Source organism: Anoplopoma fimbria, chromosome 5 (assembly GCF_027596085.1).
Source record: "Anoplopoma fimbria isolate UVic2021 breed Golden Eagle Sablefish chromosome 5, Afim_UVic_2022, whole genome shotgun sequence".
Taxonomy (NCBI): domain Eukaryota; kingdom Metazoa; phylum Chordata; class Actinopteri; order Perciformes; family Anoplopomatidae; genus Anoplopoma; species Anoplopoma fimbria.
The window spans coordinates 3,875,948-3,900,543 of NC_072453.1; the positions used below are offsets into that span (position 1 = coordinate 3,875,948).

A 24,596-nucleotide genomic window follows, 5' to 3' on the forward strand; every position below is an offset into this window, starting at 1 on the left:
TTGCTTTGAGTCTCATTTTCTCTCACAGCAGCTCTCAGCTGTTGTAAGCCTTGTTTTTATTGAGAAAAAATACCGTGGGACACTTCTACACTGGTGGAAATCAGATATTAGTTATTTTAAGAAGCAATGCCTGAGTCTGTTTGAGATTCATTGATCTTTTAGCTCTAATGTGAGAACTTTAACTATTTTTTTACAAGTCTGTCTGGAAACCTTTTAATTCAAAAGCACTTTTTGTGTCAGTCCCTCAAAATCTAAGCGCACATACAGTGGGTACGGAAAGTATTCAGACCCCTTTAAATTTTTCACTCTTTGTTTCATTGCAGCCATTTGCTAAAATCGAAAAAGTTCATTTTTTTTGCATTAATGTACACTCAGCAACCCATCTTGACAGAAAAAAACAGAAATGTAGAAATTTTTGCAAATTTATTAAAAAAGAAAATCTGAAATATCACATGGTCATAAGTATTTAGACCCTTTGCTGTGACACTCATATTTAACTCACATGCTGTCCATTTCTTCTGATCCTCCTTGAGATGGTTCTACTCCTTCATTGGAGTCCAGCTGTGTTTAATTAAACTGATTGGACTTGATTAGGAAAGGCACACACCTGTCTATATAAGACCTTACAGCTCACAGTGCATGTCAGAACAAATGAGAATCATGAGGTCGAAGGAACTGCCCAAGGAGCTCAGAGACAGAATTGTGGCAAGGCACAGATCTGGCCAAGGTTACAAAATAATTTCTGCAGCACTCAAGGTTCCTAAGAGCACAGTGGCCTCCATAATCCTTAAATGGAAGAAGTATGGGATGACCAGAACTCTTCCTAGACCTGGCCATCCAGCCAAACTGAGCAATTGTGGGAGAAGAGCCTTGGTGAGAGAGGTAAAGAAGAACCCAAAGATCACTGTGGCTGAGCTCCAGAGATGCAGTTGGGAGAAAGTTCCACAAAGTCAACTATCACTGCAGCCCTCCACCAGTCGGGGCTTTATGGCAGAGTGGCCCGACGGAAGCCTCTCCTCAGTGCAAGACATATGAAAGCCTGCATAGAGTTTGCCAAAAAACACATGGAGGACTCCCAAACTATGAGAAATAAGATTCTCTGGTCTGATGAGACCAAGATTGAACTTTTTGGCGTTAATTCTAAGCGGTATGTGTGGAGAAAACCAGGCACTGCTCATCACCTGCCCAATACAATCCCAACAGTGAAACATGGTGGTGGCAGCATCATGCTATGGGGGTGTTTTTCAGCTGCAGGGACAGGACGACTGGTTGCAATTGAAGGAAAGATGAATGCGGCCAAGTACAGAGATATCCTGGAAGAAAACCTCCTCCAGAGTGCTCAGGACCTCAGACTGGGCCGAAGGTTCACCTTCCAACAAGACAATGACCCGAAGCACACAGCTAAAATAACAAAGGAGTGGCTTCGGAACAAGTCTGTGACCATTCTTGACTGGCCCAGCCAGAGCCCTGACCTAAACCCAATTGAGCATCTCTGGAGAGACCTGAAAATGGCTGTCCACCAACGTTCACCATCCAACCTGACAGAACTGGAGAGGATCTGCAAGGAAGAATGGCAGAGGATCCCCAAATCCAGGTGTGAGAAACTTGTTGCATCATTCCCAAGACGACTCATGGCTGTACTAGCTCAAAAGGGTGCTTCTACTCAATACTGAGCAAAGGGTCTGAATACTTATGACCATGTGATATTTCAGTTTTTCTTTTTTAATAAATTTGCAAAAATTTCTACATTTCTGTTTTTTTCTGTCAAGATGGGTTGCTGAGTGTACATTAATGCGAAAAAAAATGAACTTTTTCGATTTTAGCAAATGGCTGCAATGAAACAAAGGGTGAAAAATTAAAGGGGTCTGAATACTTTCCGTACCCACTGTATCTCTTTCCATACTCACTATTTAGCACCAACATTCACAGAGTGATAATGCACTGAGGAAAAGCAGTCAGATGACATGCTGTATTTTGAGTTAGACTCTCAATAAGGGGTCTACAATATTTTGGTCACTTTATCGAGTGTGCTAAAAATTTCATTTTTTTATGGTTTATTTATCTTCTGAAGTAAGAGATTTGTCTGAACTCACAAAGGAGCATTTAATCCTTCTGTTTATCTGAAATGTTGAAAGTCACCATATTTGGAGATTGCGTTGGACAGCCACTATGAACGGGCTTATTTGTGTTGGCAAAAAATCTGACCCAAAGTGCATTTCCAAATCCTCTAGTGATGATCGAAGGGAGCCGGTTTTCCCTTTTTGTATTCACTAAACCTTCAGTTAAACCAACGGTGTTATAGTCAGCAAGTTACAATAAGCTTTCATGACTAAAACGTATTTTTTTTTCTACGTTTCCAGTATAGTAATTTACTTTTATCTTTGAGTTACTGCAGGCATTTCGAGATCAAGAGAAAGAACTTTACTGGCCCCAAACTTACACCTACAGTTTTAGTCAGACTTGATGATTAATAAACCCTATCTTTCCTTTCCTCCCTTGCTCCTTCATTTCAGGGTATTGTGCGTCTCCTCCTACGTCTCCTCACCCTCTCACACACTCTTGCCATGCAGGAGGTGTAACCCTCCTTACTCTTCTTCCTTGTGCTCCATTGGAGGACACCTAAAATAAAATAAAAAGAACCTGTAACCAGTCAAGATGTCAGACCCTGATGCTTCCTCGACGGCAGACCGCGCACTGCCACTCACCTCCCCCCGAACCCCCCTGCAGCTCTCCTTCCCCTTCCTGAGGGAGGGCAGTCGGGTTTGGGAGAGGGAGAGGAAACCGCCGCAGCCTGGAGAGCTGCCCAGCCCATTGCCCACCAAGCGCACCCGCACATACTCAGCGTGAGTAGAGATGCAAGTCATTACATCCTTTTTTTAAATTATGTTAAATTATTTTTACTTTTCATAGTAAGATTAAAAGTTAATAAATGCCGACAACCAGAATCCAGAGATGTGCTGTCATCCTTCCATTAAGGAGATACAAAATCTTAAAAATAATCCTGGTAATGATGACGTTCCTCTCTCTCCCTCTGATTCCATCTATGTCGTTCTTTCTCTGCAGGACAGTGCGAGCCAAGTCAGGTCCGGTATTTAAAGGGGTGTGTAAAAACTTCTCCAGGTCTCAGGGTCACGGATTCATACGCCCCTCCCGCGGGGGAGAGGACATCTTCGTCCACATTTCTGAGTGAGTAGATTTGTTTCGTTCATGACATCGAATGTTTTTGTGGAAGTTGACATGCTGTGTAGGTTTTTAGTAAAATATAAATATAAGAACTTACCCTTTTACTCATAGACCTGTGTGTTTAACATAATATGACATATACATAATCTGAATTGACAGTATGAAAGACACAGGCTTTTACCAGACAAGTAGGGTTTCTGTAATCAAGTTGCATTATGGGAAGCTTAGCATCAAGTGTTTTCAGAAGCTTGACCCATACTAGGATATGTTTGCTGCATCATTTTTGATCATCTGTCTCTAGCAAGTCCCTCAACTTTATGAAAGTACAGATAGCTGAGATAGTGCCAACTGAGACATCAAATTTTAAAACATTGCCCATGACTGAAATAATTTAGTGTGTGTTTCCTGGACAGCATTGATGGAGAGTATGTGCCTATGGAAGGGGACGAGGTCACGTACAAGGTGTGCCCCATCCCCCCCAAGAACCAGAAGATCCAGGCTGTCGAGGTGGTGCTCACTCACCTGAATCCAGTCACCAAGCACGAGACCTGGTCAGGTCAGATCATTAGCTCCTAGACCAACCGCTCCAGGCTGCAAGGCTGCGAAGGAAAAGGAGGATTTGGATTTAGTTCTAGGTTTTATGTTTTTTGGGGTGTGAGGTTTTGGAGAAGATTTTGGGAAGAGGGATCGGAGGTTGGCGTGCGGCAAAGTTCGGCCTGAGGTGGCTGGGTTACGGAAGTATGTTGGTGAAACATTTGTTTGATGGTTGGACTGGAAGTCGAGCTTTGAATGTACTGTATTTGTTTGAATGTTTTCCTTTGACGGTCATCATGTTATAATCTAGGGATTGAAAGTTAGGGATCAGGGCTTGGTGATAGATTTTATACTTTGACCTGAGGAATATATTTTAGCTGAGATCAGGGGTTGTTAGGGAAGTGATGTCGTCGATGAGCCGGGATGCTAGAGAGGCCGGATCACTCAATTCTGCTACATAGACTCTCCATGTAGACACTATCGACAGGAACGTTTAGGTTTAAAGGGACCAGCTCAATGGAGCTCTGAATTTCAATCCCGCTTTTATTTTCCTTATTTCTATAAGCCACCAACTGATGTAAATGACATGCCAGCACTGCCAAAAGTCATGTGACAAACATCCGATTGATTATGTTGTGTTTACAAAGACGGATGGAGATGGTTGCCTCGCAGCAGAACGTTGAATCAAAAGGAAATGACATTGACAAAATGTTTTGTCTCTGTTGTTTATTATTAGGCTTAAGGGACAGCTGCTCAGATTTGCATCTTCATCTCACTGCCTTCAGAAAACAGAAACATTTTAGGGTGGCTTGAGGTACCACAAAAGCCTGCTAGTAAATGGCTGCCTAATGGAAACAATCAATGCACTTACAGTGTAAAGACACTCTGACAAAGACACAAATAGCTGTTAATGCGTTTCGGCCTCGAGAGCTGGGATAGGCTCTATAAATAAGGAATTATTTTCCTTAATATCGTAGCACTCCTCTATTTTGTCTACTTGGCAAGTGTAGAAATCCAGTATTATTGTAGCCATCTCCTATGACGGTCTTAAGTTCTGGTGGTAGAGACAGCAGCTGGATGAGGTGTGGGCCTGCCACTGAGAAACCAGGCCAGAGGGTTTTTGGTTGGGGAAGAAGAACCGCAGAGAGAGGACGCACAGGGAGCGGGCAGAGGATGGAGTGATTATCTGTGGGTGTACTTGAGTACTGATGGAGCTTGATTTGAAATGATTCACAGCACGTGTAATCAGGAAAACCATGATTAAAGTCAAGGAAATAACAATCAACACATAAGAGTTTAAAGAGGAAGGTCAAGCTGAGGAAGATGAACTGCTGATTTTTTAGGTGGAAAGTTGAACATGGGAAACTCTAGTAAGACTCATACGTCATTGCAAACGACTGTGAAAAAAACGAAGGCTTCCTGATGTAAGTTTAAGAAGACTTTATTTATTGACTTATTTATTTTAATTTGTAACTATGAGACCATCAGGGGTTTGGTAATTAAAAGCTGCATTTATAAGTACTTGTGCAAAGTTAAGCCTATTCGTATACACTGCACAGCTCACTCTAATGATACTACCCTGTTAATATCCCTTTGCTACTGTCATGTCATCATTGAAAAAAACAAAACATTTCTAAACTCAAGTTTCTAATTTCTACTTAATCCTTGTCTAATTTTTAATAACTATGTGGTGTTCAAAATAACAAGCAATTTTGTTGTTTGGGATATCGGCATGTTCTGTACCATTTGACGTGATTTTTTTTTTTTTTTTTTTACATATAATGTGTTAATTCTGTTTCATCATGCAGTAACACAGCTGGAGCCTTCAGAGAGCCGTCGTCAGGTCTCCAATGCATCTTTGATGTGTCGCCATGCGTGTGAATTAACATATTAGTAACACACAGCATCTGTTTGGTTTACTCACTGTGAGACAAACACATTTAACTGTGTTCCCAAGCACTTCTATTTTAGTCAAATCACTGTAACATTGTCTTTTGTCAATAAGTTAAAGTTTTAATAAAACTGCTGTATTCAAACACCTGTGTGGAAACATTCCTTTGATAATAAAGTGCAAAGAATGTTCTGTGCTCTTTTTGAGTTTGGCCTGTCTAGTCCTCGCTGGTGTCGGTACAAAGTGAAATAACTAGGGCGGTTATTTTGAGAGCCCTCTGTGACAAAGTTTTTGCTGTGAACATTGTCTCAGTGTCTCAGACAGCTGTTTGGGATCTTTGAAAATGATCATCTGGATTTTTGCTTTGGCACATATCTCTCGTTTTGTCCCAATGGAATCCATTAGAGGGCACACCAGCACAAAAACATTTGCTAGCTCACTACATAACTCTCAAACACATGAGTCAATGGATATCAAGACCTGTAACAACAACACACCACATACAGTGGGTACGGAAAGTATTCAGACCCCTTTAAATTTTTCACTCTTTGTTTCATTGCAGCCATTTGCTAAAATCGAAAAAGTTAATGTACACTCAGCAACCCATCTTGACAGAAAAAAACAGAAATGTAGAATTTTTTGCAAATTTATTAAAAAAGAAAAACTGAAATATCACATGGTCATAAGTATTCAGACCCTTTGCTGTGACACTCATATTTAACTCACATGCTGTCCATTTCTTCTGATCCTCCTTGAGATGGTTCTACTCCTTCATTGGAGTCCAGCTGTGTTTAATTAAACTGATTGGACTTGATTAGGAAAGGCACACACCTGTCTATATAAGACCTTACAGCTCACAGTGCATGTCAGAACAAATGAGAATCATGAGGTCGAAGGAACTGCCCAAGGAGCTCAGAGACAGAATTGTGGCAAGGCACAGATCTGGCCAAGGTTACAAAAGAATTTCTGCAGCACTCAAGGTTCCTAAGAGCACAGTGGCCTCCATAATCCTTAAATGGAAGAAGTATGGGGTGACCAGAACTCTTCCTAGACCTGGCCGTCCAGCCAAACTGAGCAATCGTGGGAGAAGAGCCTTGGTGAGAGAGGTAAAGAAGAACCCAAAGATCACTGTGGCTGAGCTCCAGAGATGCAGTAGGGAGATGGGAGAAAGTTCCACAAAGTCAACTATCACTGCAGCCCTCCACCAGTCGGGGCTTTATGGCAGAGTGGCCCGACGGAAGCCTCTCCTCAGTGCAAGACATATGAAAGCCCGCATAGAGTTTGCCAAAAAACACATGGAGGACTCCCAAACTATGAGAAATAAGATTCTCTGGTCTGATGAGACCAAGATTGAACTTTTGGCGTTAATTCTAAGCGGTATGTGTGGAGAAAACCAGGCACTGCTCATCACCTGCCCAATACAATCCCAACAGTGAAACATGGTGGTGGCAGCATCATGCTATGGGGGTGTTTTTCAGCTGCAGGGACAGGACGACTGGTTGCAATTGAAGGAAAGATGAATGCGGCCAAGTACAGAGATATCCTGGAAGAAAACCTCCTCCAGAGTGCTCAGGACCTCAGACTGGGCCGAAGGTTCACCTTCCAACAAGACAATGACCCGAAGCACACAGCTAAAATAACAAAGGAGTGGCTTCGGAACAAGTCTGTGACCATTCTTGACTGGCCCAGCCAGAGCCCTGACCTAAACCCAATTGAGCATCTCTGGAGAGACCTGAAAATGGCTGTCCACCAACGTTCACCATCCAACCTGACAGAACTGGAGAGGATCTGCAAGGAAGAATGGCAGAGGATCCCCAAATCCAGGTGTGAGAAACTTGTTGCATCATTCCCAAGAAGACTCATGGCTGTACTAGCTCAAAAGGGTGCTTCTACTCAATACTGAGCAAAGGGTCTGAATACTTATGACCATGTGATATTTCAGTTTTTCTTTTTTAATAAATTTGCAAAGATTTCTACATTTCTGTTTTTTTCTGTCAAGATGGGTTGCTGAGTGTACATTAGCAGTGCTGTTGAAGTGCTCCGGACACTGTTCTTGCTGGTATAATGAAGTTTATTACAAACAAGCAACACATGTCATGACGGACGTCTAGAGCGCCCCGGAGGTCTCGAGTCGATGCGAAAAAAATGAACTTTTTCAATTTTAGCAAATGGCTGCAATGAAACAAAGGGTGAAAAATTTAAAGGGGTCTGAATACTTTCCGTACCCACTGTACAACTGAAAAATTGTTCAAGTGTCATATCCTTGAGAAGAAACAGAAAAATAGGCAGGTCATAAGTAAAAGCAGCATTAGCACACTGTGAAAACACTCTATTACAATTACAAAGTCCATTGAAAAACATAATTTAAGTTTAAGTATATAAGAATAAGGAGCAAAATATGGTTGAGGTTACAAAAATAAAAGTACTCATAATACACTCAAATAGACCCTGGTGTGTTTTAGGATTGTTTGAGTGATTGGCAAAGTTCTTCCTCTGTGTTTATGATAGATGAAGATAATATTTATTATTGCACTGATTGAGGTAAAGAGAGTGATATACAATCTGCAAACAAGTCATTCTCCAATGTTATCAGTAGAGTCAGGCAGTTCTTCATTTCCCAGGTTTATATATTGAGTATCAAATTAACATCCAGCACAAGTGTACACTAGAAAAAAACCCACACTGAATAGAGGTAAAAGCTTTACAAAAGCTTACCACCCTCAAATTGAACATGTTTCAGGCGTAAGGAAAAATCAATTCAACTGGCAATGACAATAAAACTAATGAGGAGAGCAAACACATTGATAAGCATAATGACGCAGAAAAGATAGGACTTTGGTCATGTTTGTTTAGTTGTTGGACATTTTTTTTCCATGTACTTAAACGGATTAAAGGTAAAATAATGTCTGTTAGCTTATATCCGGGAATGATACAGTTTCACAAAATACTGTGTCACAACAAGACAGTGAGATTAGATAAGTAGCCAAATCAATGACTTTTCTTTCTGATAATATCAGATCAGATTGCTCAATTAGGCTCATTAGGAAACAATGCTGTGATGTTTCATCATTAGTTGTCTATTAAATAAAGGTGAGCCATTCCATCAGCCTTGTCCACATAAACAATAGTATTTTGTCCCTATTTTGTGACATTTTTTTATATCGACTCATATCTTTTAAACCTGAATACCTCATCCATATGTCACAGGGGCCAAGAGTTTGAAGTGTTTAAATGTTATTCTCACTCAAAGCATCTGATTGATAGGAACGAGAAAGAAGGAACTTCCATGTTGGTTTCACCAGAGCCTCAGTATATTGAGCTCTGACCACATCACATCAGATGAGATCAGTGAGACAAAATGTATTAATTGTATTGTTAGTTCCTAATATGAAAGATGAAAATCAGAGTCCAGGTTGAGCAGATTTGGTTACAGAGGCACAGGTGTGAATTATTGGCTTAATGTTTCCATGATGAAATAATAAAACAAACAACCACAAATAGGGACAGATAAGTACATGAACAAGTCTCAACTGGATGATGCACACAACCCTTGTTCAACTATTAACAAGATACAACTGTGATCAAATGTCATCATACCTTACTGGAGAAGCAGCGGTTTAAAACATGGGATTTTTAAGCATTTACAACGCATTTGGATCAATTGTTGTGATCACAGAGGAGATTGGGTGAAAATCAGACAGTCAATGTGTGAGAAATCATGTCACACATGGGCTGACAGACAGCTCAACCCATGTGGTGAAATAGTTTGTCTATTAACTACAGTTACAATCTGTTTGTCCATTTTAAAACAAAACCACTTAATCCTACAACAAATCCTTTACCCAGCCCATTACCATCCCAGAAACGGAGGAAATGTTAATAATGTCAATAATAGTGCAACAATATGCTGACAACAGGAGCAACACCACTGGATATATGTTAGAAGCACATTATTATTGAATTGTTATATGATTGTACGTCACAAAGCAGCAATTACAATGACAGATATTCTGACACACACACACGCACACACACACACACACACACACACACACACACACACACACACACACACACACACACAAACACACACACACACACTTTAATGTCAAGGTGATCACTTGACACACACACACAACAGACAAACATACATAAAACTTTAGTGCCAGGATCAGATTGGTTCCCTTAATGTCAAGGTGATAGATGAGTAACATTGTGTGTGTGTGTGTGTGTGTGTGTGTGTGTGTGTGTGTGTGTGTGTGTGTGTGTGTGTGTGTGTGTGTGTGTGTGTGTGTGTGTGTGTGTGTGTGTGTGTGTGTGTGTGTGTGTGTGTGTGTGTGTGTGTTAGAGCGGATAGAAGGTGCCTGGAGATATCCTGTTTGAGGTGATTGTTCCAAGTAATGAGCTGATAATGAATTCCTGTCATTAAATTGTGTGTGTGTGTCCTTTATGTGATGCTCACTCCATCACACAACATAGTTAACAGAATGTGTGTAACCTGATCATTTACAGATCCATTAAGATGCAGAGGAAGTACTAATTGAGTGAGGACATTGTTCATTTATATCATTCAGTCTAACCCAGTAACGGAACACAGTGTGTTTGTGTGTTTGATACGGATAAACTGTACAAAACTGACCCACAGGAGTGTGTGCTGTTTTACAGCATGTTATCTGGGATTAGTTTTATGGCCCAACCAACCTTTGCTCTTCTCTTTTCTCTCCTTGCTTTCCTTTACCCAGGCTGGCATCCAGAAATTTACAAGCTGTGTGTCTGTGTTTGCTGTCTGCCGGTCTCTGACACATACAGTGAGAGAACACACACGCACACCGTGGATATAAAAGGTCGGCAAACCCTTATGAAATTGAAGGGTTTTTTGAAATGTAAAGACAGAAATAACAATGCAGATGTTAGATTTGTTCTTCTCTTGTTGTGATCCTCAAACTGAAATCCAAAAGGGGGAAGAAAAACAAGTAGCTGATTATTAGTACCATTAAGAATAAATAAAAAAACACCCTGATTGCTTAAGTCTTTACAGCCTTTCAAAATGATGGACTATATCTGTGCTCAGAATAAAAACAGCTGCTGCTGTAGAATTCTGCTGGGAGAGCTGTGGTCCACAAAGAGCTACAAAAGAAACAGCAAGATCTAATTGTTAAAAAGTGCCAATCAGAGAGGAACATAAATTAATGTTGAGTGCATCAGATGTACCATGACGCACTATCAAAACCATTACCGGTAACTGGAGACAATGTGGCACCACAGATACATTGCAAAGATCAGGAAAACACCATGAAATTAATGAGAGGATATGTAGAAAAATGTTTTCAGGGAGGCTCCCCAGAGACCAACAGCAACACTGAGGGATTTACAGGAGTTCCTGGTCACTCCTAGCATGTGACCAACATCTCCCATATTTAGCACATGTCGGGGCTATGGCGTAGGGAGGCAAAACAGAACCCTTTTTTTTTCACAAAAAGGAGCCTTCAAGCCCATCTGAATTATGCCAGAAGACTTATTCAGTCACCCCAAACCATGCGGGAAAACGTGTTATTGTCTGACATGACAAAGGTTGAACTTTTTTTCAGGGAAAGCTCGAAAATGCAAAGATATATAAATTGATACAGAGCTTCACTAAACTCCGGTATGAAACAACACGTGTATTTAGATAAAATGTCAGTGTTTTGAATTCCCTCTGTGCTCTTCAAGGCGCAACATGACCTCCTGATAATCTTAAGAGACTCCAGGTGTAGACTGACCATGTCCTCAGCTCAGAGATAACTAGCTTGGCAATCATGTGTCCTTTATGTGTTGCTGCCAATGTGAGTTTAAGGTCCCAACAAGCATATAGTAAACCACAAGACTAGGTCCAGATACATTTCAGTAGGTGACATGAGTGCAATGCCTCTGCATCAACCTTGCTAGTGATGTTCAGTGCAGCTTATTTTACATCCCACTGACATCAAATATCCAATAACTGTATCTTTAGCTATCTGAACTGTCCTGAAGCATGAGATCATTATTGGTAAAATGCCTATCCTGATATTACTAACAAGCTCAGAACCAGCTACAATCTGTGCTCTGAGTGTTTGCGTGTTTGAGGCTTGTAATTCATGCAGACCTTGGCACAGCACCAGAGAGGAGGTTATATGGCCCGCCTCTTAAAGGTTGTATATTAACAACTTGATGTGGATAGGACAGGTGAGTAGCCACAGATCGATTGTGAATGTGAGAGGTGGATGACTCCGAGAAGAACAGAAAATAACTCGGGTACTGGATATTGATCTTGTAAAGAACACTTTCCGTTGTGGATCAGATGGCAACAAACAAAACTTAAGAGGAAGTTCATTTTTTGGTGTCTTACCTGCACTACAGATGCACTAAACTCTGGAGGAGAAGCAGTGAAAAAGACAATCACGGAAGCCTTTAGCAGATCATGGACTCTTTTTAACAGCTGAAAAACTTCAGAGCTGAAAAATGGGAACAGGGTGGTGGTGGTTGTGTGTCTTGGGAATTGTTGCTGCTCCGTGTTGGGGCATTAAACAGTGTATGGATGGGATCATGATCAATGTGATCCTGTTGGAAGATGAAGAGTCTCCCTGGAGCCTGAGGTTTGTGAAGGACGAAATAGAAAAGGCCATTGAGACAGATTCAACCATTAATGCGGAAGAAGGTAATAAAGTATAAAAATACTTAGGAATACAACATTAAGACATCTGCATGTGTTCACAGAATTGTGTTACATTATGGCCTCAAATTATATTAAACTCATTACTGTGGATTCCGCAGTACAAATTTGGGACTATACTGCAAACATTGGCAGATCACATTAGTGTTTTCTTCTATTAAACATCAGTTAGTGTCATAAAAGTATGTAAATGTCTGTGTACAGGGTTGTTGTTACTGTTCATATTGTAAATCTAGTTGTGCTGAGGTTGCTGGAGTGCCATGAACATAGCTTCTTTTCACATAACATGTAACACCACACAATTATAAAAAATATTAACTGTTGCTGGTTTTGAAAATAACTGAGCTAGGCTACTTTGGTAGTAAGCTAGTTAGTTTGAAATGCTAATATCTACTGCTGGTGTTAGAGCAGACAAGTTGTTGCACTGCATTTTTGCTCTTGCTTTTTTGGTTTAAGAAAAAATAAAACCATCCAAACTCTTTATATACATATTATATATGATATATATTATATTATAACACAGTCTCATCCACACAGCTACAACATGCAGATCATCCAAAGCCCAATACACCTGCTCTGTGTGTCTATTAATGGTTTCTAAACTACGACGATTGTTGTTTGAAGAAGAAATTTAATGACCGAAGGACACTCTTAATTCTATTTTCGTTTAGGGGTAGGGTTTAATCTCACGGCTCAATTTGGCGGGTTCAGACCGACCTTTTATCGACATAGAGGCTGCCAAAGCAGTGCGTGTGAGGCACTGGACGAACTAAAGAGCCTGATAGTAAGTAACAATTTACTTCCAACTTAGAGTCATGATAATGATAAACTAGCTTTTTAACATGTAGGTATAGACTTTCTTGTGTGCTTAGTGTGTACCTTGAGGATTAAAAGCTACATCTACTAGGGGTCAGATCAGAGGCTGCATCATCCTGATTTTGCACAATGTTAACAGCTAAACAAAGAGCCACTCGAAAGAGCTACTACAGTGTTAATTCTAAATGTTGTGTTTGTTTCAAGTCTGTTGCTCACTTAGGTGCATTTTGTGGACACATAATATGAAACAAAGCAGCCACACTGACGGACAAAAACTGGAGCTCATTTGTATTCTCTTGCAGAGTGAAGGTACCCTGGGATGTGCAGTGCTTGGTCCCACCTGCACCTACGCTACTTTCCATATGGTCGAGTAAGGATTTTCTTTTCCAAGCTCAACTCAACATTAGTGCAAGTATATTTGAAAAACATTGTTTACATATTCAAACAGTGTTTGACTTGTATAAATGTGGTGAATGAATGTGGAGTCTACTCTTAAACACATTAGGTGGTTTTATAGTGGATGCTGCTACGATCCACTTATTGTATGTCTTTATGTATATGTGTCATTCTCCATCTTTCTCTCTCTTTCCACCCTTTTCCTCACCTTGTTTCTCTCTCTGTCAGTGTGGAAAAAGGTCTGAAGCTCAACTCCCCTATCGTCTCGGCGGGAAGCTTCGGCCTCTCCTGCGACTATACGGTCAACCTGCAGCGCCTCCTGCCGCCGGCACGCAAGATCTCTGACTTTTTCATAAACTTCTGGGCATTCGACAACAAGATCAAGCCTGTGTGGGAGACGGCTTATGTTTACAAGAAACAGAGCAACACTGAGGATTGCTTTTGGTGAGTCACGAAGACATGTCCTTAAAGAGTACACTGGAGGTGGGAACGTCATAAACCTCAACTGTTTGTGATCACATTGCACCTACATTTTGCTGTGTGTGCAGCCAGCAGTGTCTATGAAGAGGACGCATACGTATGGCTTGTGTGTTGAAATGATAGAATATACATCTGTTCCATTCAGTGATGCCTTTCCCCAGGTACATAAATGCACTGGATACAGACTCGAGCGGGTTCAATCAAAAAATTCAGAGAACCTCGCTGCGCAAACCAGAAGAGCTGAATACAGTACTGTCACAAAAAAACAGGACAAGCAACCGTAAGTATTTTCTTTAAACATGTACAACACATCCTCATGTCTGATTTAAATGTAGTATTTAAGTAGTACTGATACAACAGTGTAATCAGGGTTGCCATCTCTCATGCGTTTGGCTTGAGAGACCAATTCCCTGATATGAACTTCCCTTCCCCTATACAATGGAGGTGGAAGGGATTACATTTTTACAGCTTGTGCAAATAACATAGCTTTTTGTTTCTCGTTCTGTAAAAAAAAGAGCATTTGGGGTTTCGGTATGAGCTTAAGTGCCATGGTTGAAGTCAGTGGGTTGAAAGGAGCATTTGACTCCCTCCAAAGCTACTATGTTAATAAATGCATACACTACTGGTCTGTGGTGTTACATACAGCTTCTTTGTTTGCAGTGTTTATCATGTGTGGATCACCAGTGGATGTAGAGGAGGTGAAAAAAGGCTCCAAAGTGGCAGACAGCAGCGATATTCTTTTTATCCTTATTGATCTTTACAAGTCAGTGCTCTTCATTCATTCAATCATTCATTCAATCTTTTTTTTCTGATCTTGGTTCTTTCTGCAGGTGTTTGACCTGTATACAAGTTTGCACTTATTATACTATGTAGTTACAAATGCCCTCTTCACTCCCACACCTTTCTTTGATATATAGTACACATACTATAAGACAAATAATTATCTCACACAAATGTCCTTGACAATACTGTTTATATTGAGTGTATCCTCTATCATTTTTTGTTATCTCTTTGAGTTTTGCTGTGCACATACAGCTTTTAAAATAATGCCTCTCCTGCCTCCTCTCCACAGTGATCAATACTACACCAACACATCGTCAAAGCCATCCATGAGGAACGTGTTGGTGCTGACTATGCCCAATACCAGAAACTACACTATCAACACAGACCTGAAGGACAACAACACCGTGAGGACACATTTACAAATTACTGAACTCCGTTGCTCCTCTAACTGCTATTTGAATTTTTTTGAAATACACTTTCATTGCGTCTTTGCATCTACTGTAACTCTCAGCAATCAAATAGGAATTTACGGTCAGGAGATGGTTAGCTTAGCTTAGCATTAAGGCTGGAAGCAGAGGGAAAGAGCTAAAGAAGTCGGCATACCAGCTCACTGACTAACATGTTATATCTTGTTAGTTTAATCAGTTTAATCTTTAAATCCAAACGTTTGAAAAGTGTCCTCTTTCAGGGGTGTGTGGGACCTGGCGAGTGACCTCCTGGAGTCATGTTATCACAGTGGTGTTGCTATGGTTGCCTTTTTATCTCACTCTCAGAATGTTATAGGTGCTGGTCAAAGGTGGCAACGTCTCTTTCCTGTTCCTCTGAATAATCTACAGAGCAGTTGTATAGAGACTTTTATCTATAAAGCCTTTCCAATTATCAATTTTTCTCTTTCTTTCTCTCTTTCTCTGCAGATGAATGATTACATGGCTGCGTACCATGATTCAGTGCTGCTGATAGGCAAGGTGATGAGGGAAATTGCTAGAAAACCTCAGTCAGAGAGTCAGGAGACGAATTACTTCCATTACTTCAGAAACATCTCCTTTAATGGTAAGGAAGGAGGGAGAGATAATGGGAGGAAGGGACAGAGGAAATTAACCTCTAATGTACTTAACATTCTAGCCTACAGTCACTACTGTTGTAATGTTGAATAAATCATTTGGGATCAATTTCTGGAACGAGACAAAATACTTTGATAAAAGAAATCAAAGAGGGAAAAGAGGGAAATAGATGTAGTTGGTTGAGGGATAAGTGAAAATGCAATGAGTAACAGAGACCAGACAAGGCTGTAGAGATGATTTTTGAAATTCCAAAGCTATTATCACAATTTCAATCTTTCCAACACTTTGGTTTAAGACCTAAAACCTGCTAAACTAATGACTTTCCCATCAGCATCAGCTTTACTTTGTGTAAGTGCTAATTAGCAAACGTTATGCTGACACGCTAAACTGGTGAACAAGAAAACATACTTGCTAAACATCAGCATGTTAGCAATTAGCATAATGCTGAAGGAATGACTCCTCCTCTTTTTTTTATGGGTTTTTGTTAGATGCCTGGAAAAAGTCCTGTACATTCTTCGGTCTGTGGTTAACAAAAGCTTGAGAGATTTTAATGTTTTGTTCTACAATGTAAAATACTTCAGTAAATACCCCTCTCTTGAATTTTGAAGCTTTTATGTGTCTTTAAAAAGTCTAATTGGGACTATGAAACGTCACCATGCTGATTTGTCTGCCTTAACAGCTTTGTTGGTGTAGTTTTTTTATAGCCTAAAGTTAGATTTTCACTTCTGCCGATTGCGTTCAAGCTTCAAAAATCATAAAGTGGAATTGGTGTTAAATAATGAAGATTATCTTGTGGAACAAAATGTTTAAGTTTCATAAACGTGCCATATTTAATGGAAAAAAATCCCTTTAGCTTTTTTTGTCGAGAGAACCAGTGAGATGCTAACTTCCTGGGTTGGCCTACAAAAATACGTCATCCCTGAAGCACTCTGTGTGCATATTAGCATGTTAATGTTAGCATTTAGTGCAGCCTCAAGGGGTAGCATGGCTGTGGACTCCTAGTCTGGTTTAATTGGCCTGAAAGTTATAAACATATGGAGCCTATAAATAGTGGAAACAGCTCATGAAGTACTCACAAGGTGGGAGGTTGTAGTTACAAAAACTCACATCAAAAATACTGACAGGACCTCAATGCACATGAAAGCTGCCCTCACAGTTTACATTGGTTACGGTCTTGTGTGAGGCCAAACAGATGGAAGCTGCCAACTGCTGTCACTTATTTGTATTTCTCATTGACAAGATTAAATGATGATGTGTTATAGCTTGCAGGCAGCAGCTGTAAGAATCCTGTGTATAATTGGGGATGAGCATGTGATTGAAAGACACACTCAAAGAGAAGCTGTTCTTTCTGTCAGGCTCTTTTATCTATTAAAAATCAAATTAATCAACAGCACACTAGTTTACAGTAGGTTGATTCCTGACATTGTTGTTTTGAACAGAGTGTCTGCCATATGTTGGAGTATAGATATAATGACGTTCCTATGGTTCTTCTCAGGAATTGCTGGAAACTACAAGCTGGACAAGCATGGAGACAGAGACGCCAATTTCTCAGTCATTTACACCACAAATGACAACAAGGTACATTGTTCTCCTGTGTTCATGGTTATGCCAATTAGCGGTGAATATTATAAGAAACACAGATCTCACATATCTCACAAATATCTTTAGTAAAAAATTCTCCCCGTTCTGAATCTCTTGCTGTCATACCGTGTTTTACTCTGAAATTTCTAAATGTTTCCTCTCCTGTAATCCACAGTACCGAATTTTATTCAACTTTGACACTGAGCTTATGAAAACGACAGTGGTTGAGACGGACCCTTCCTTCATCTGGGGAACGAAACTTCCTAATTTCAGGCCAGACGAAGGTACGGTGTAGGTGACGGTGTTTATTGTCCATTGGCTGTTTATTACTGTCAGTAAGATGAGCTATAAGTCTACAGATGTGTTATAAAGAGTGAAAAGTTCTATTCTTATTAAAAGGTTTAACTGTCTTTAAGCTTGAGTGGGAATCTCTCATGTGCACAATAAATTCAATTTCAGGTTAAATATAAGATAAATGTTTTCATCACATAAATAAATAAAAATACATAGTGGCTTTAAGCTTGAGTAAAGTCCTTCAAGACATAACCCTGTACGTACATCTACAATGCCCTAGATGAGTCTGGGTTTGCTACAGTAAACAATGTTTTTTTAATTTGTGCTCACTCCTTCAGTCCTAGCTGTTCATGACTTCATTGTCATTCTGTTGGCTGTCACAGTGGTTGTGGTGGCCACCATCGCCTTCATTTTCTACAGGTGAGTCGCAGACCAGACAGGCAGATGTCTGCAGTTAATTATTTAATGAATGAAGAATTTTACAAATCAGAGAGTCCAAAAGCAGGCATGTAAGAGGTTGGTAAAAAGCAAACAAAACTCCAATGTCATAAGGTAGGATGAGCCAATAAACAGCAAAGGAACAGAGGACTGTCAAATGGGGGAGTGAGAACAGTTTAGCAGGAGATCTGATGACTGCAGGGCTGACAAGAGACAGGTGAAACTAATCAGGGCGAGGCAGACAATCAAAAAAGGCGGGAAAATGCAAACAAAGTAAAACCAAACACATGACCCATGAGGCAGACTAAACAAAACTCTAGTCCATGACGAAAGCTTCACGTTGACCACTGTTTCCATGGCAATGTTTGCTGCATTACTTTTACATGTATTATGTCTTCCACATATTTCTAACAGCTATTATAGATTGATGTGAATTGAATACAGTTGCTATACATGAGTATTTGGGTGGTTTACAATTAGATAAAAATTCAAATGGCAGTTTTCTGGATCTCTTGAAAGAACCTTTTCTGACAAAGCTGAAGGCTTTTACGGCCAATTAAAACAAGTAAAGTTTTTGTGTACAATTTAAAAAAATGGGAGCTAAACAAGGGTGATCAAATATTGAGGGTGCAGGTCTTGGGTGAACATGGTTGTGGATCCTCATGCTATGTTGTATTTTGTGTTTTATGACGGTGTTTTTTTTACTGTGTAGACAGAACCGGAAAGTCCGCAAGGTCAAAAAGCGCTGGTCCCACATCCCTTCTCATCTCGTCACACTGCTGGAGAACAACCAGCTCAATGTCATCTCTCTGAAGGTATATTAAGCGTAACCTCTCCGTCAGCATGGAGGCTCCTTTTCAACACACTTATTGACCCAAACAGGACAGTGAGGTTTATCCTGCTGTCAGAAATCTATGATCAAATGACTTTGACCTTGTTCTTGAACATTAATGCTCAACAGCACACAATAAAATAAAATCCAAAAAAGTTTGGACATGTTTGCTCTGTTAACTAGTCCTCCATCTGACCCCATCAGATTGAAGACGAGGGGAAAATGCAAATCAAGATCCGTCGTGCGCTCTACGATAAGAAGGTTGCTGGCCACAAGAGTAGTTTTCAAATCAATCAGCATGCTCTTGTACGTGTTGTTTTTTGGTGTGACTGATGCTGCTTTGGATGTTTTCAGATTGTGATTCTGAAGGAGCTGGAGCACTCAGATGGGGACATTAACGACACCCGGATGATAGAACTTAACGAGGTTAGACACACACGCACACAAGATGTCGTTTGTGTGATGTTAGCATTTTTACTGATTCATTGTCTTTACGTTTCCAGTCGTGTGTGTGTGTGTGTGTGTGTGCGTGCGTGTGCGTGTGTGTGTGTGCGTGTGTGTGTGCACATCCTCTGTTAATGTTTTTCCAAGCTAGACCTCTGTTTCGTCTTTTCTCTGCAGCTCAAGCAAATCGACTATTACAACCTCACAAAGTTTTATGGCACAGTGAGGATTGATCAGGGTGTGTTTGGAGTGTTTGAGTACGGAGAGAGGGGTTCGCTCAGGGTACGTATGGCATGCTCACTAGCAGCTCAAGTCCATTCAAGTTGGTATGGAAGTTTAGTTTGCACATATTAAATCGATACTTTGAATTACAATACAAGAATATCAGTAGCTCAGTACAGGACAAGGAAGATAATTTAAAATATCCGTTCAGAATGCATTAATCTCACCAGATTTCTTGTCCCTTCCTTCTCATAGTATGTGCTGAATGACAAGGTTTCATACCCAGAGGAGACCTTCATGGACTGGGAGTTCAAGATCTCCGTCATGTATGACATCGCCAAGGTGAGACAGAAACTCTGGGCTCTGCTGACAAACAACACATTATAGGACTCTGAAGTGCTGTATTGAATGTGGTTCATGTGACGTCATGCAGAGCTTTATGGATGACTGAAGGGAGGGCGCCATATGTTCAGCTCCACACAGATGCACTTCTAACATGTTGTTCTATCACACAGTATATATAGTGTATTTTGACCTAAACTTTGATTCCTTAAGAAAAGTGGACCTAAACAAAACTCTTGATCTAAATTATATTGGGAATATTTAACTCATTCCTCTCCGATGAAGTTATCACACCATGAGTTCCTTTTTATTTATAAATCTGTGCCAAAAAAGAAAAGTACATGGATTACTTTACATATATTATAAGAAGCGTCATACAGTAGTACTCCTGGAAATGTATACAGAATGTAACACAACTTCTTCAGTAATTATATTATGATTATATCATATTTTGGAGGGCTTATAGGGTTCATGTGAAGTTGAATGTTTTAGTTATGACTTGAAAACTAGTTGTTGCTGTTCCCCCTGAAAGCCAGTAGAGGTCAGCAGAGATGACAGATGATTTACTGCTCCTTTAATCTAAACCCTCTGTTGTGTGAATCCTCTGTGCAGGGCATGTCCTATCTCCATTCCAGTCACATCCAGGTGCACGGTCGCCTCAAGTCCACCAACTGTGTGGTGGACAACCGCATGGTGGTGAAGATCACAAACTTTGGCTGCAACAGCTTTCTCAGCCCCGGCAAAGGTAAAACAAATGTTTTTATGTTCATTCTGTCACTTTCCTCACTTTCTCAAATTCCTCTTTCTCTCTCTCCACTCCTCTTCCTCCTCTCAGACTTGTGGACTGCTCCGGAGCATCTAAGGAGACAGGGCACCTCTCAGAAAGGAGACGTGTACAGCTTCGCCATCATCGCTCACGAGATTGTTCTCAGAAAGTCCACCTTCTACAAAAGGAGCTGCTCCAACCGAGCAGGTGTGACACACTTACACAACCGCTGTCCAAAATGAATTCCCCAAACTCACACTTTGAGCCCTCAAAACCCGAAGAATTAAGAAAGTGATTAATGATCTTAAGGGGCTGTATGCAAATGATTGAGATGTTTGCTATGATACACACAATCAGTAATATTGTAAGTAACTTTGCAGGGAATTAATACATTCATAATGTGTTCGCAAACAGAAAAACTTGCCAAGGTCATCATGTCCTACTACAGACCTGATCTTAAATTTGAGACAGAGTCAGAGAATGAATTAGAGGTGAGTTAATGCAAGTCGTGTGCCAACTTTATCCGCAATCTTGTCTGATGTGTCTTTAAAGCAAGTGTCCTCCGTCTCGTAGGTGAACACGTTGATAAAAAGCTGTTGGGATGAGGATCCAGAAAAAAGACCAGACTTTAAGAGGGTAGAAAACTGTCTGGGGAAAATAATCAGGTAATTGATGTTGTTATTTTAAGATAAATTAAGATAATCCTTTATTAGTCCCGCAGCGGGGAAATTTACAGGATTTACAGCAGCATAGGGTAATAGGGTATAGTGCAAACAAGAGACATAGTAAAAGTAATATAAATAAGCAATGAAAACAGTATTAAAAAACAGTAAAGAATCCACAATAACTGAAATATTATATATACAGACAGAATAACTATTATAACTACTATTGCAACGGGTTCTCATTACCGTTTCTGAGAAATTGTTACATTTTTGAAGTTTGTTATCATGAAGGTGAGGTTTTTTTTTCTTCACATTCTTAACCTTCATTCTCCTCTTCCGTTGTCCTTTAGTAAAATTCATAACCAGGACAATGAGAGCTACATGGATAACATGATAAGAAGACTGCAGATGTACTCCAGAAACCTGGAGCACCTGGTGGAGGAGAGAACGGTCCTCTACAAAGCTGAGAGGGACCGAGCCGACTGCCTCAACTACATGCTGCTTCCTGGGTCTGTTAACACTGAAAGGAGCACAGCCCAGTCTGGCAACACCTTGTGTGGATACATCTGGAGAAAGCCGTTGGTTTAACTGATTGAACTGGAATGAAAGCACAGGTGCATCATCATGTTTCATCTCTCTTGGTTTCTCTCTGTGTAGCCCGGTGGTGAAAAGCCTGAAGGAGACTGGTGTCGTGGAGCCAGAGCTGTACGAGGAAGTGACAATATACTTCAGTGACATCGTCGGTTTCACCACTCTGTGCCAGTACAGCACACCCATGGAAGTTGTGGACATGCTCAACGACATCTACGGGGGCTTTGACAGCATCGTCGACGACCACGACGTGTACAAGGTATTGACAAAGGGCAGCAACTCAATAGATAGACAAATCTATATAGACAACACAGACACCAACATTTCCTCCATCCACACTCAGGTGGAGACCATTGGAGATGCCTACATGGTGGCCTCCGGGTTGCCGAAGCGAAATGGGAACAGGCACGCCGTGGATATCTGCCGCATGGCGCTGGATATCTTGGCGTTCATGGGTACCTTCCAGCTCCGACACTTGCCTGGTATCCCTGTGTGGATACGCATCGGCGTGCACTCAGGTAGAAGGCACTAAACTCTGGAATGTGCTTATTATTTTTCAATCTTCCAGTGAAATAATAACACTGTTTGTAATTGGAATTGAACGCTTTAAATTGTTTGTCTGTTGTCCTAAATGCAGTGTGAGGCCTCAACCTTTAAATCGCTTCATAGGTATTTTATGGCCGAGGGCACCCATTCCCAGATTCCTTCTGATATCTTCATCTCCCTCTATCTGTCCACTCACTTTCTTTTATGTTGTAAACGGTTGAAATATATGATTGAAAACTGATTTGTGTGTCCAGGTCCCTGTGCAGCAGGTGTCGTGGGTATAAAGATGCCCAGATATTGTTTATTTGGAGACACAGTCAACACTGCATCTCGTATGGAGTCTACAGGACACCGTGAGTGGAGAAATAAAAACATGCACACCAAGACATTGACGCTGCCAACTAGTGTGGTCCAGTTCTGTACTGCTCTCTGCTCCCATGCATTTACAGAAGCTACCAATCAACCTAATGAAATAAAATTCATCATAGCCAGGCTTTGGCAAAACACAGATGCCTGTTGTTTTATCTATAATATCCTCCAGCCCTGCGGATCCACGTCAGTCAGCCTACTATAAATATCCTGCAGAGGACAGATTGCAAGTTTGAGTATGAGACCAGAGGAGAAACGTATCTGAAGGTAAAGATGGGCCTCTTTACATTTACTAAACATTTGAACCATTTTTAAATAGAACCTAGAAACACGTGATTCTGCAGAAAGCATGGACTGAAACATGGATGTCTGCAGACTTCACTGCCACACATGGATGTAAATGGTGTAAATGTGTGTTTTCCAAGGATAAAGGCACAGAGACAACCTACTGGTTGACGGGTGAGACGGGCGAAGACTACGACCTCCCAACTCCACCCACAACGTAAGTAAACCCTCCACCTGCTGAAATGTATTCATCCCAAATATTTCTTTACAACTGTATCAGGCATGATCATTTTTTGTAACCTGTGCTGTAAAGCTGTTTCACTTTCCATGCACTGGTACCTGCTTATAAATGACTAATAAAGGCTTAATTATTATTATTATTATTATCTAGTGAGAACTTCCAGCGGCTCCAGCAGGACCTCGCCAACATGATCCTGACGTGTCTGGAGCGGCGCTCTCGAGGCTCCGTCAGGAGGAAGACGCCGCTCTCGAGTCAGAGCAAGGAGGACGACGAGGACCCGGAATCAGGGGTGGAGTCTGATACCGACCAACCTGAGTACCTGCATCTGGCAACTGTGAATAACACCCTCAGTACATTCCTGTAGTACAAACCTACCAGAGTAGGTAGAGTACATTACTTTCACAGTCATCACTGTCTGTTAATACACTACTCCGTAAGACTGAGAAAGGCAGAGAGGGAAGCAAGGACTATATGACTGGCTTTACGTCCACAAAGCAGAGATTAATTGATCAGTTCCTTCCATTTGAGGCTAAAATTAGGCTTTGATGAGCATTAATGTCCAAAGTACTGTTAACTAACATATGGACATTTCTCCTGCATATTCTTGTAGGGTCCCTTGCTAGTTTAAATATGCAATGTTTTCACTGCTTGGTCTAAAACTGATCATATTAACTTAAAATGACCCTGGGAAACATGAGAGACAAGATATTGCAATTATTCCCAGTGCTTAATATGGCACATCGTTGGCTTCCTGCTTATGAGTGTATCTCATAAGCAGGCAATGGACATGAGAATAAAAAGCAGAAATGTAAGTGGAGCTTAATTGTAGCATAAGTGAAAAGATGCAAGAAGAATTAGCGATTTATTGATTAAGTGGCTGAGATTTTTTTAAATTATTTTTTCTCCCTTTTATTAATATTTTATTCTTGTAAAGCACTTTGAGAATCATATTCTATGAGAGGTGCCTTACTAAATAAACATTATTATCATACCAAGTATTAGATTTAGTTCAAATCTATACATCTTATTTATCACGCTTCCAAAATTACACTTAATGCTCTACTTAATGCAATAAAACAGTTCTTCACTGATAGAAAAGTATAAGACATTTATCAAGTGACTTCTTCCTTCTTACAGCAAAGTATAGG

At 40.5% G+C, this 24,596-nt stretch overlaps 2 protein-coding genes across 2 annotated transcripts in view; both read left to right on the forward strand.

Annotated features, from left to right (window-relative positions):
• The window catches only part of csdc2a (cold shock domain containing C2, RNA binding a), a 6,234-nt gene extending 2,414 nt beyond the window's left edge, over positions 1–3,820 (forward strand). The window contains exons 2-4 of the mRNA XM_054599255.1: positions 2,514–2,843; positions 3,064–3,186; positions 3,597–3,820. Of these exons, the coding sequence (XP_054455230.1) occupies positions 2,656–2,843; positions 3,064–3,186; positions 3,597–3,759 (474 nt within the window). The 5' untranslated portion in view covers positions 2,514–2,655 and the 3' untranslated portion in view covers positions 3,760–3,820. The remainder of the gene's footprint in view (positions 1–2,513; positions 2,844–3,063; positions 3,187–3,596) is intronic.
• An 8,265-nt stretch (positions 3,821–12,085) lies between these two features.
• On the forward strand, positions 12,086–23,836 carry gucy2cb (guanylate cyclase 2Cb). The gene is made up of 27 exons (XM_054599048.1): positions 12,086–12,281; positions 12,968–13,080; positions 13,415–13,482; positions 13,737–13,952; positions 14,150–14,268; positions 14,649–14,751; positions 15,061–15,175; positions 15,686–15,821; positions 17,328–17,410; positions 17,589–17,697; positions 18,046–18,127; positions 18,858–18,960; positions 19,182–19,238; positions 19,332–19,403; positions 19,599–19,703; positions 19,899–19,985; positions 20,598–20,730; positions 20,821–20,958; positions 21,166–21,242; positions 21,325–21,416; positions 21,767–21,925; positions 22,074–22,266; positions 22,351–22,525; positions 22,808–22,906; positions 23,095–23,189; positions 23,348–23,424; positions 23,599–23,836. The coding sequence occupies exons 1-27, from the start codon at positions 12,086–12,088 to the stop codon at positions 23,810–23,812; spliced, it is 3,216 nt and encodes a 1,071-aa protein (XP_054455023.1). The 3' UTR covers positions 23,813–23,836.
• The last annotated feature ends 760 nt before the right edge of the window (positions 23,837–24,596 follow it).

Coding starts and splice junctions, on each gene's coding strand:
- gucy2cb (XM_054599048.1), top strand. CDS start 12,086: ATGGGAACAGGGTGGTGGTGGTTGTGTGTCTTGGGAATTGTTGCTGCT. Junction 19,239..19,331: donor GTGCGCTCTACGATAAGAAG/GTTGCTGGCCAC, acceptor GGATGTTTTCAG/ATTGTGATTCTGAAGGAGCT. Junction 21,243..21,324: donor AGTCAGAGAATGAATTAGAG/GTGAGTTAATGC, acceptor TCCGTCTCGTAG/GTGAACACGTTGATAAAAAG.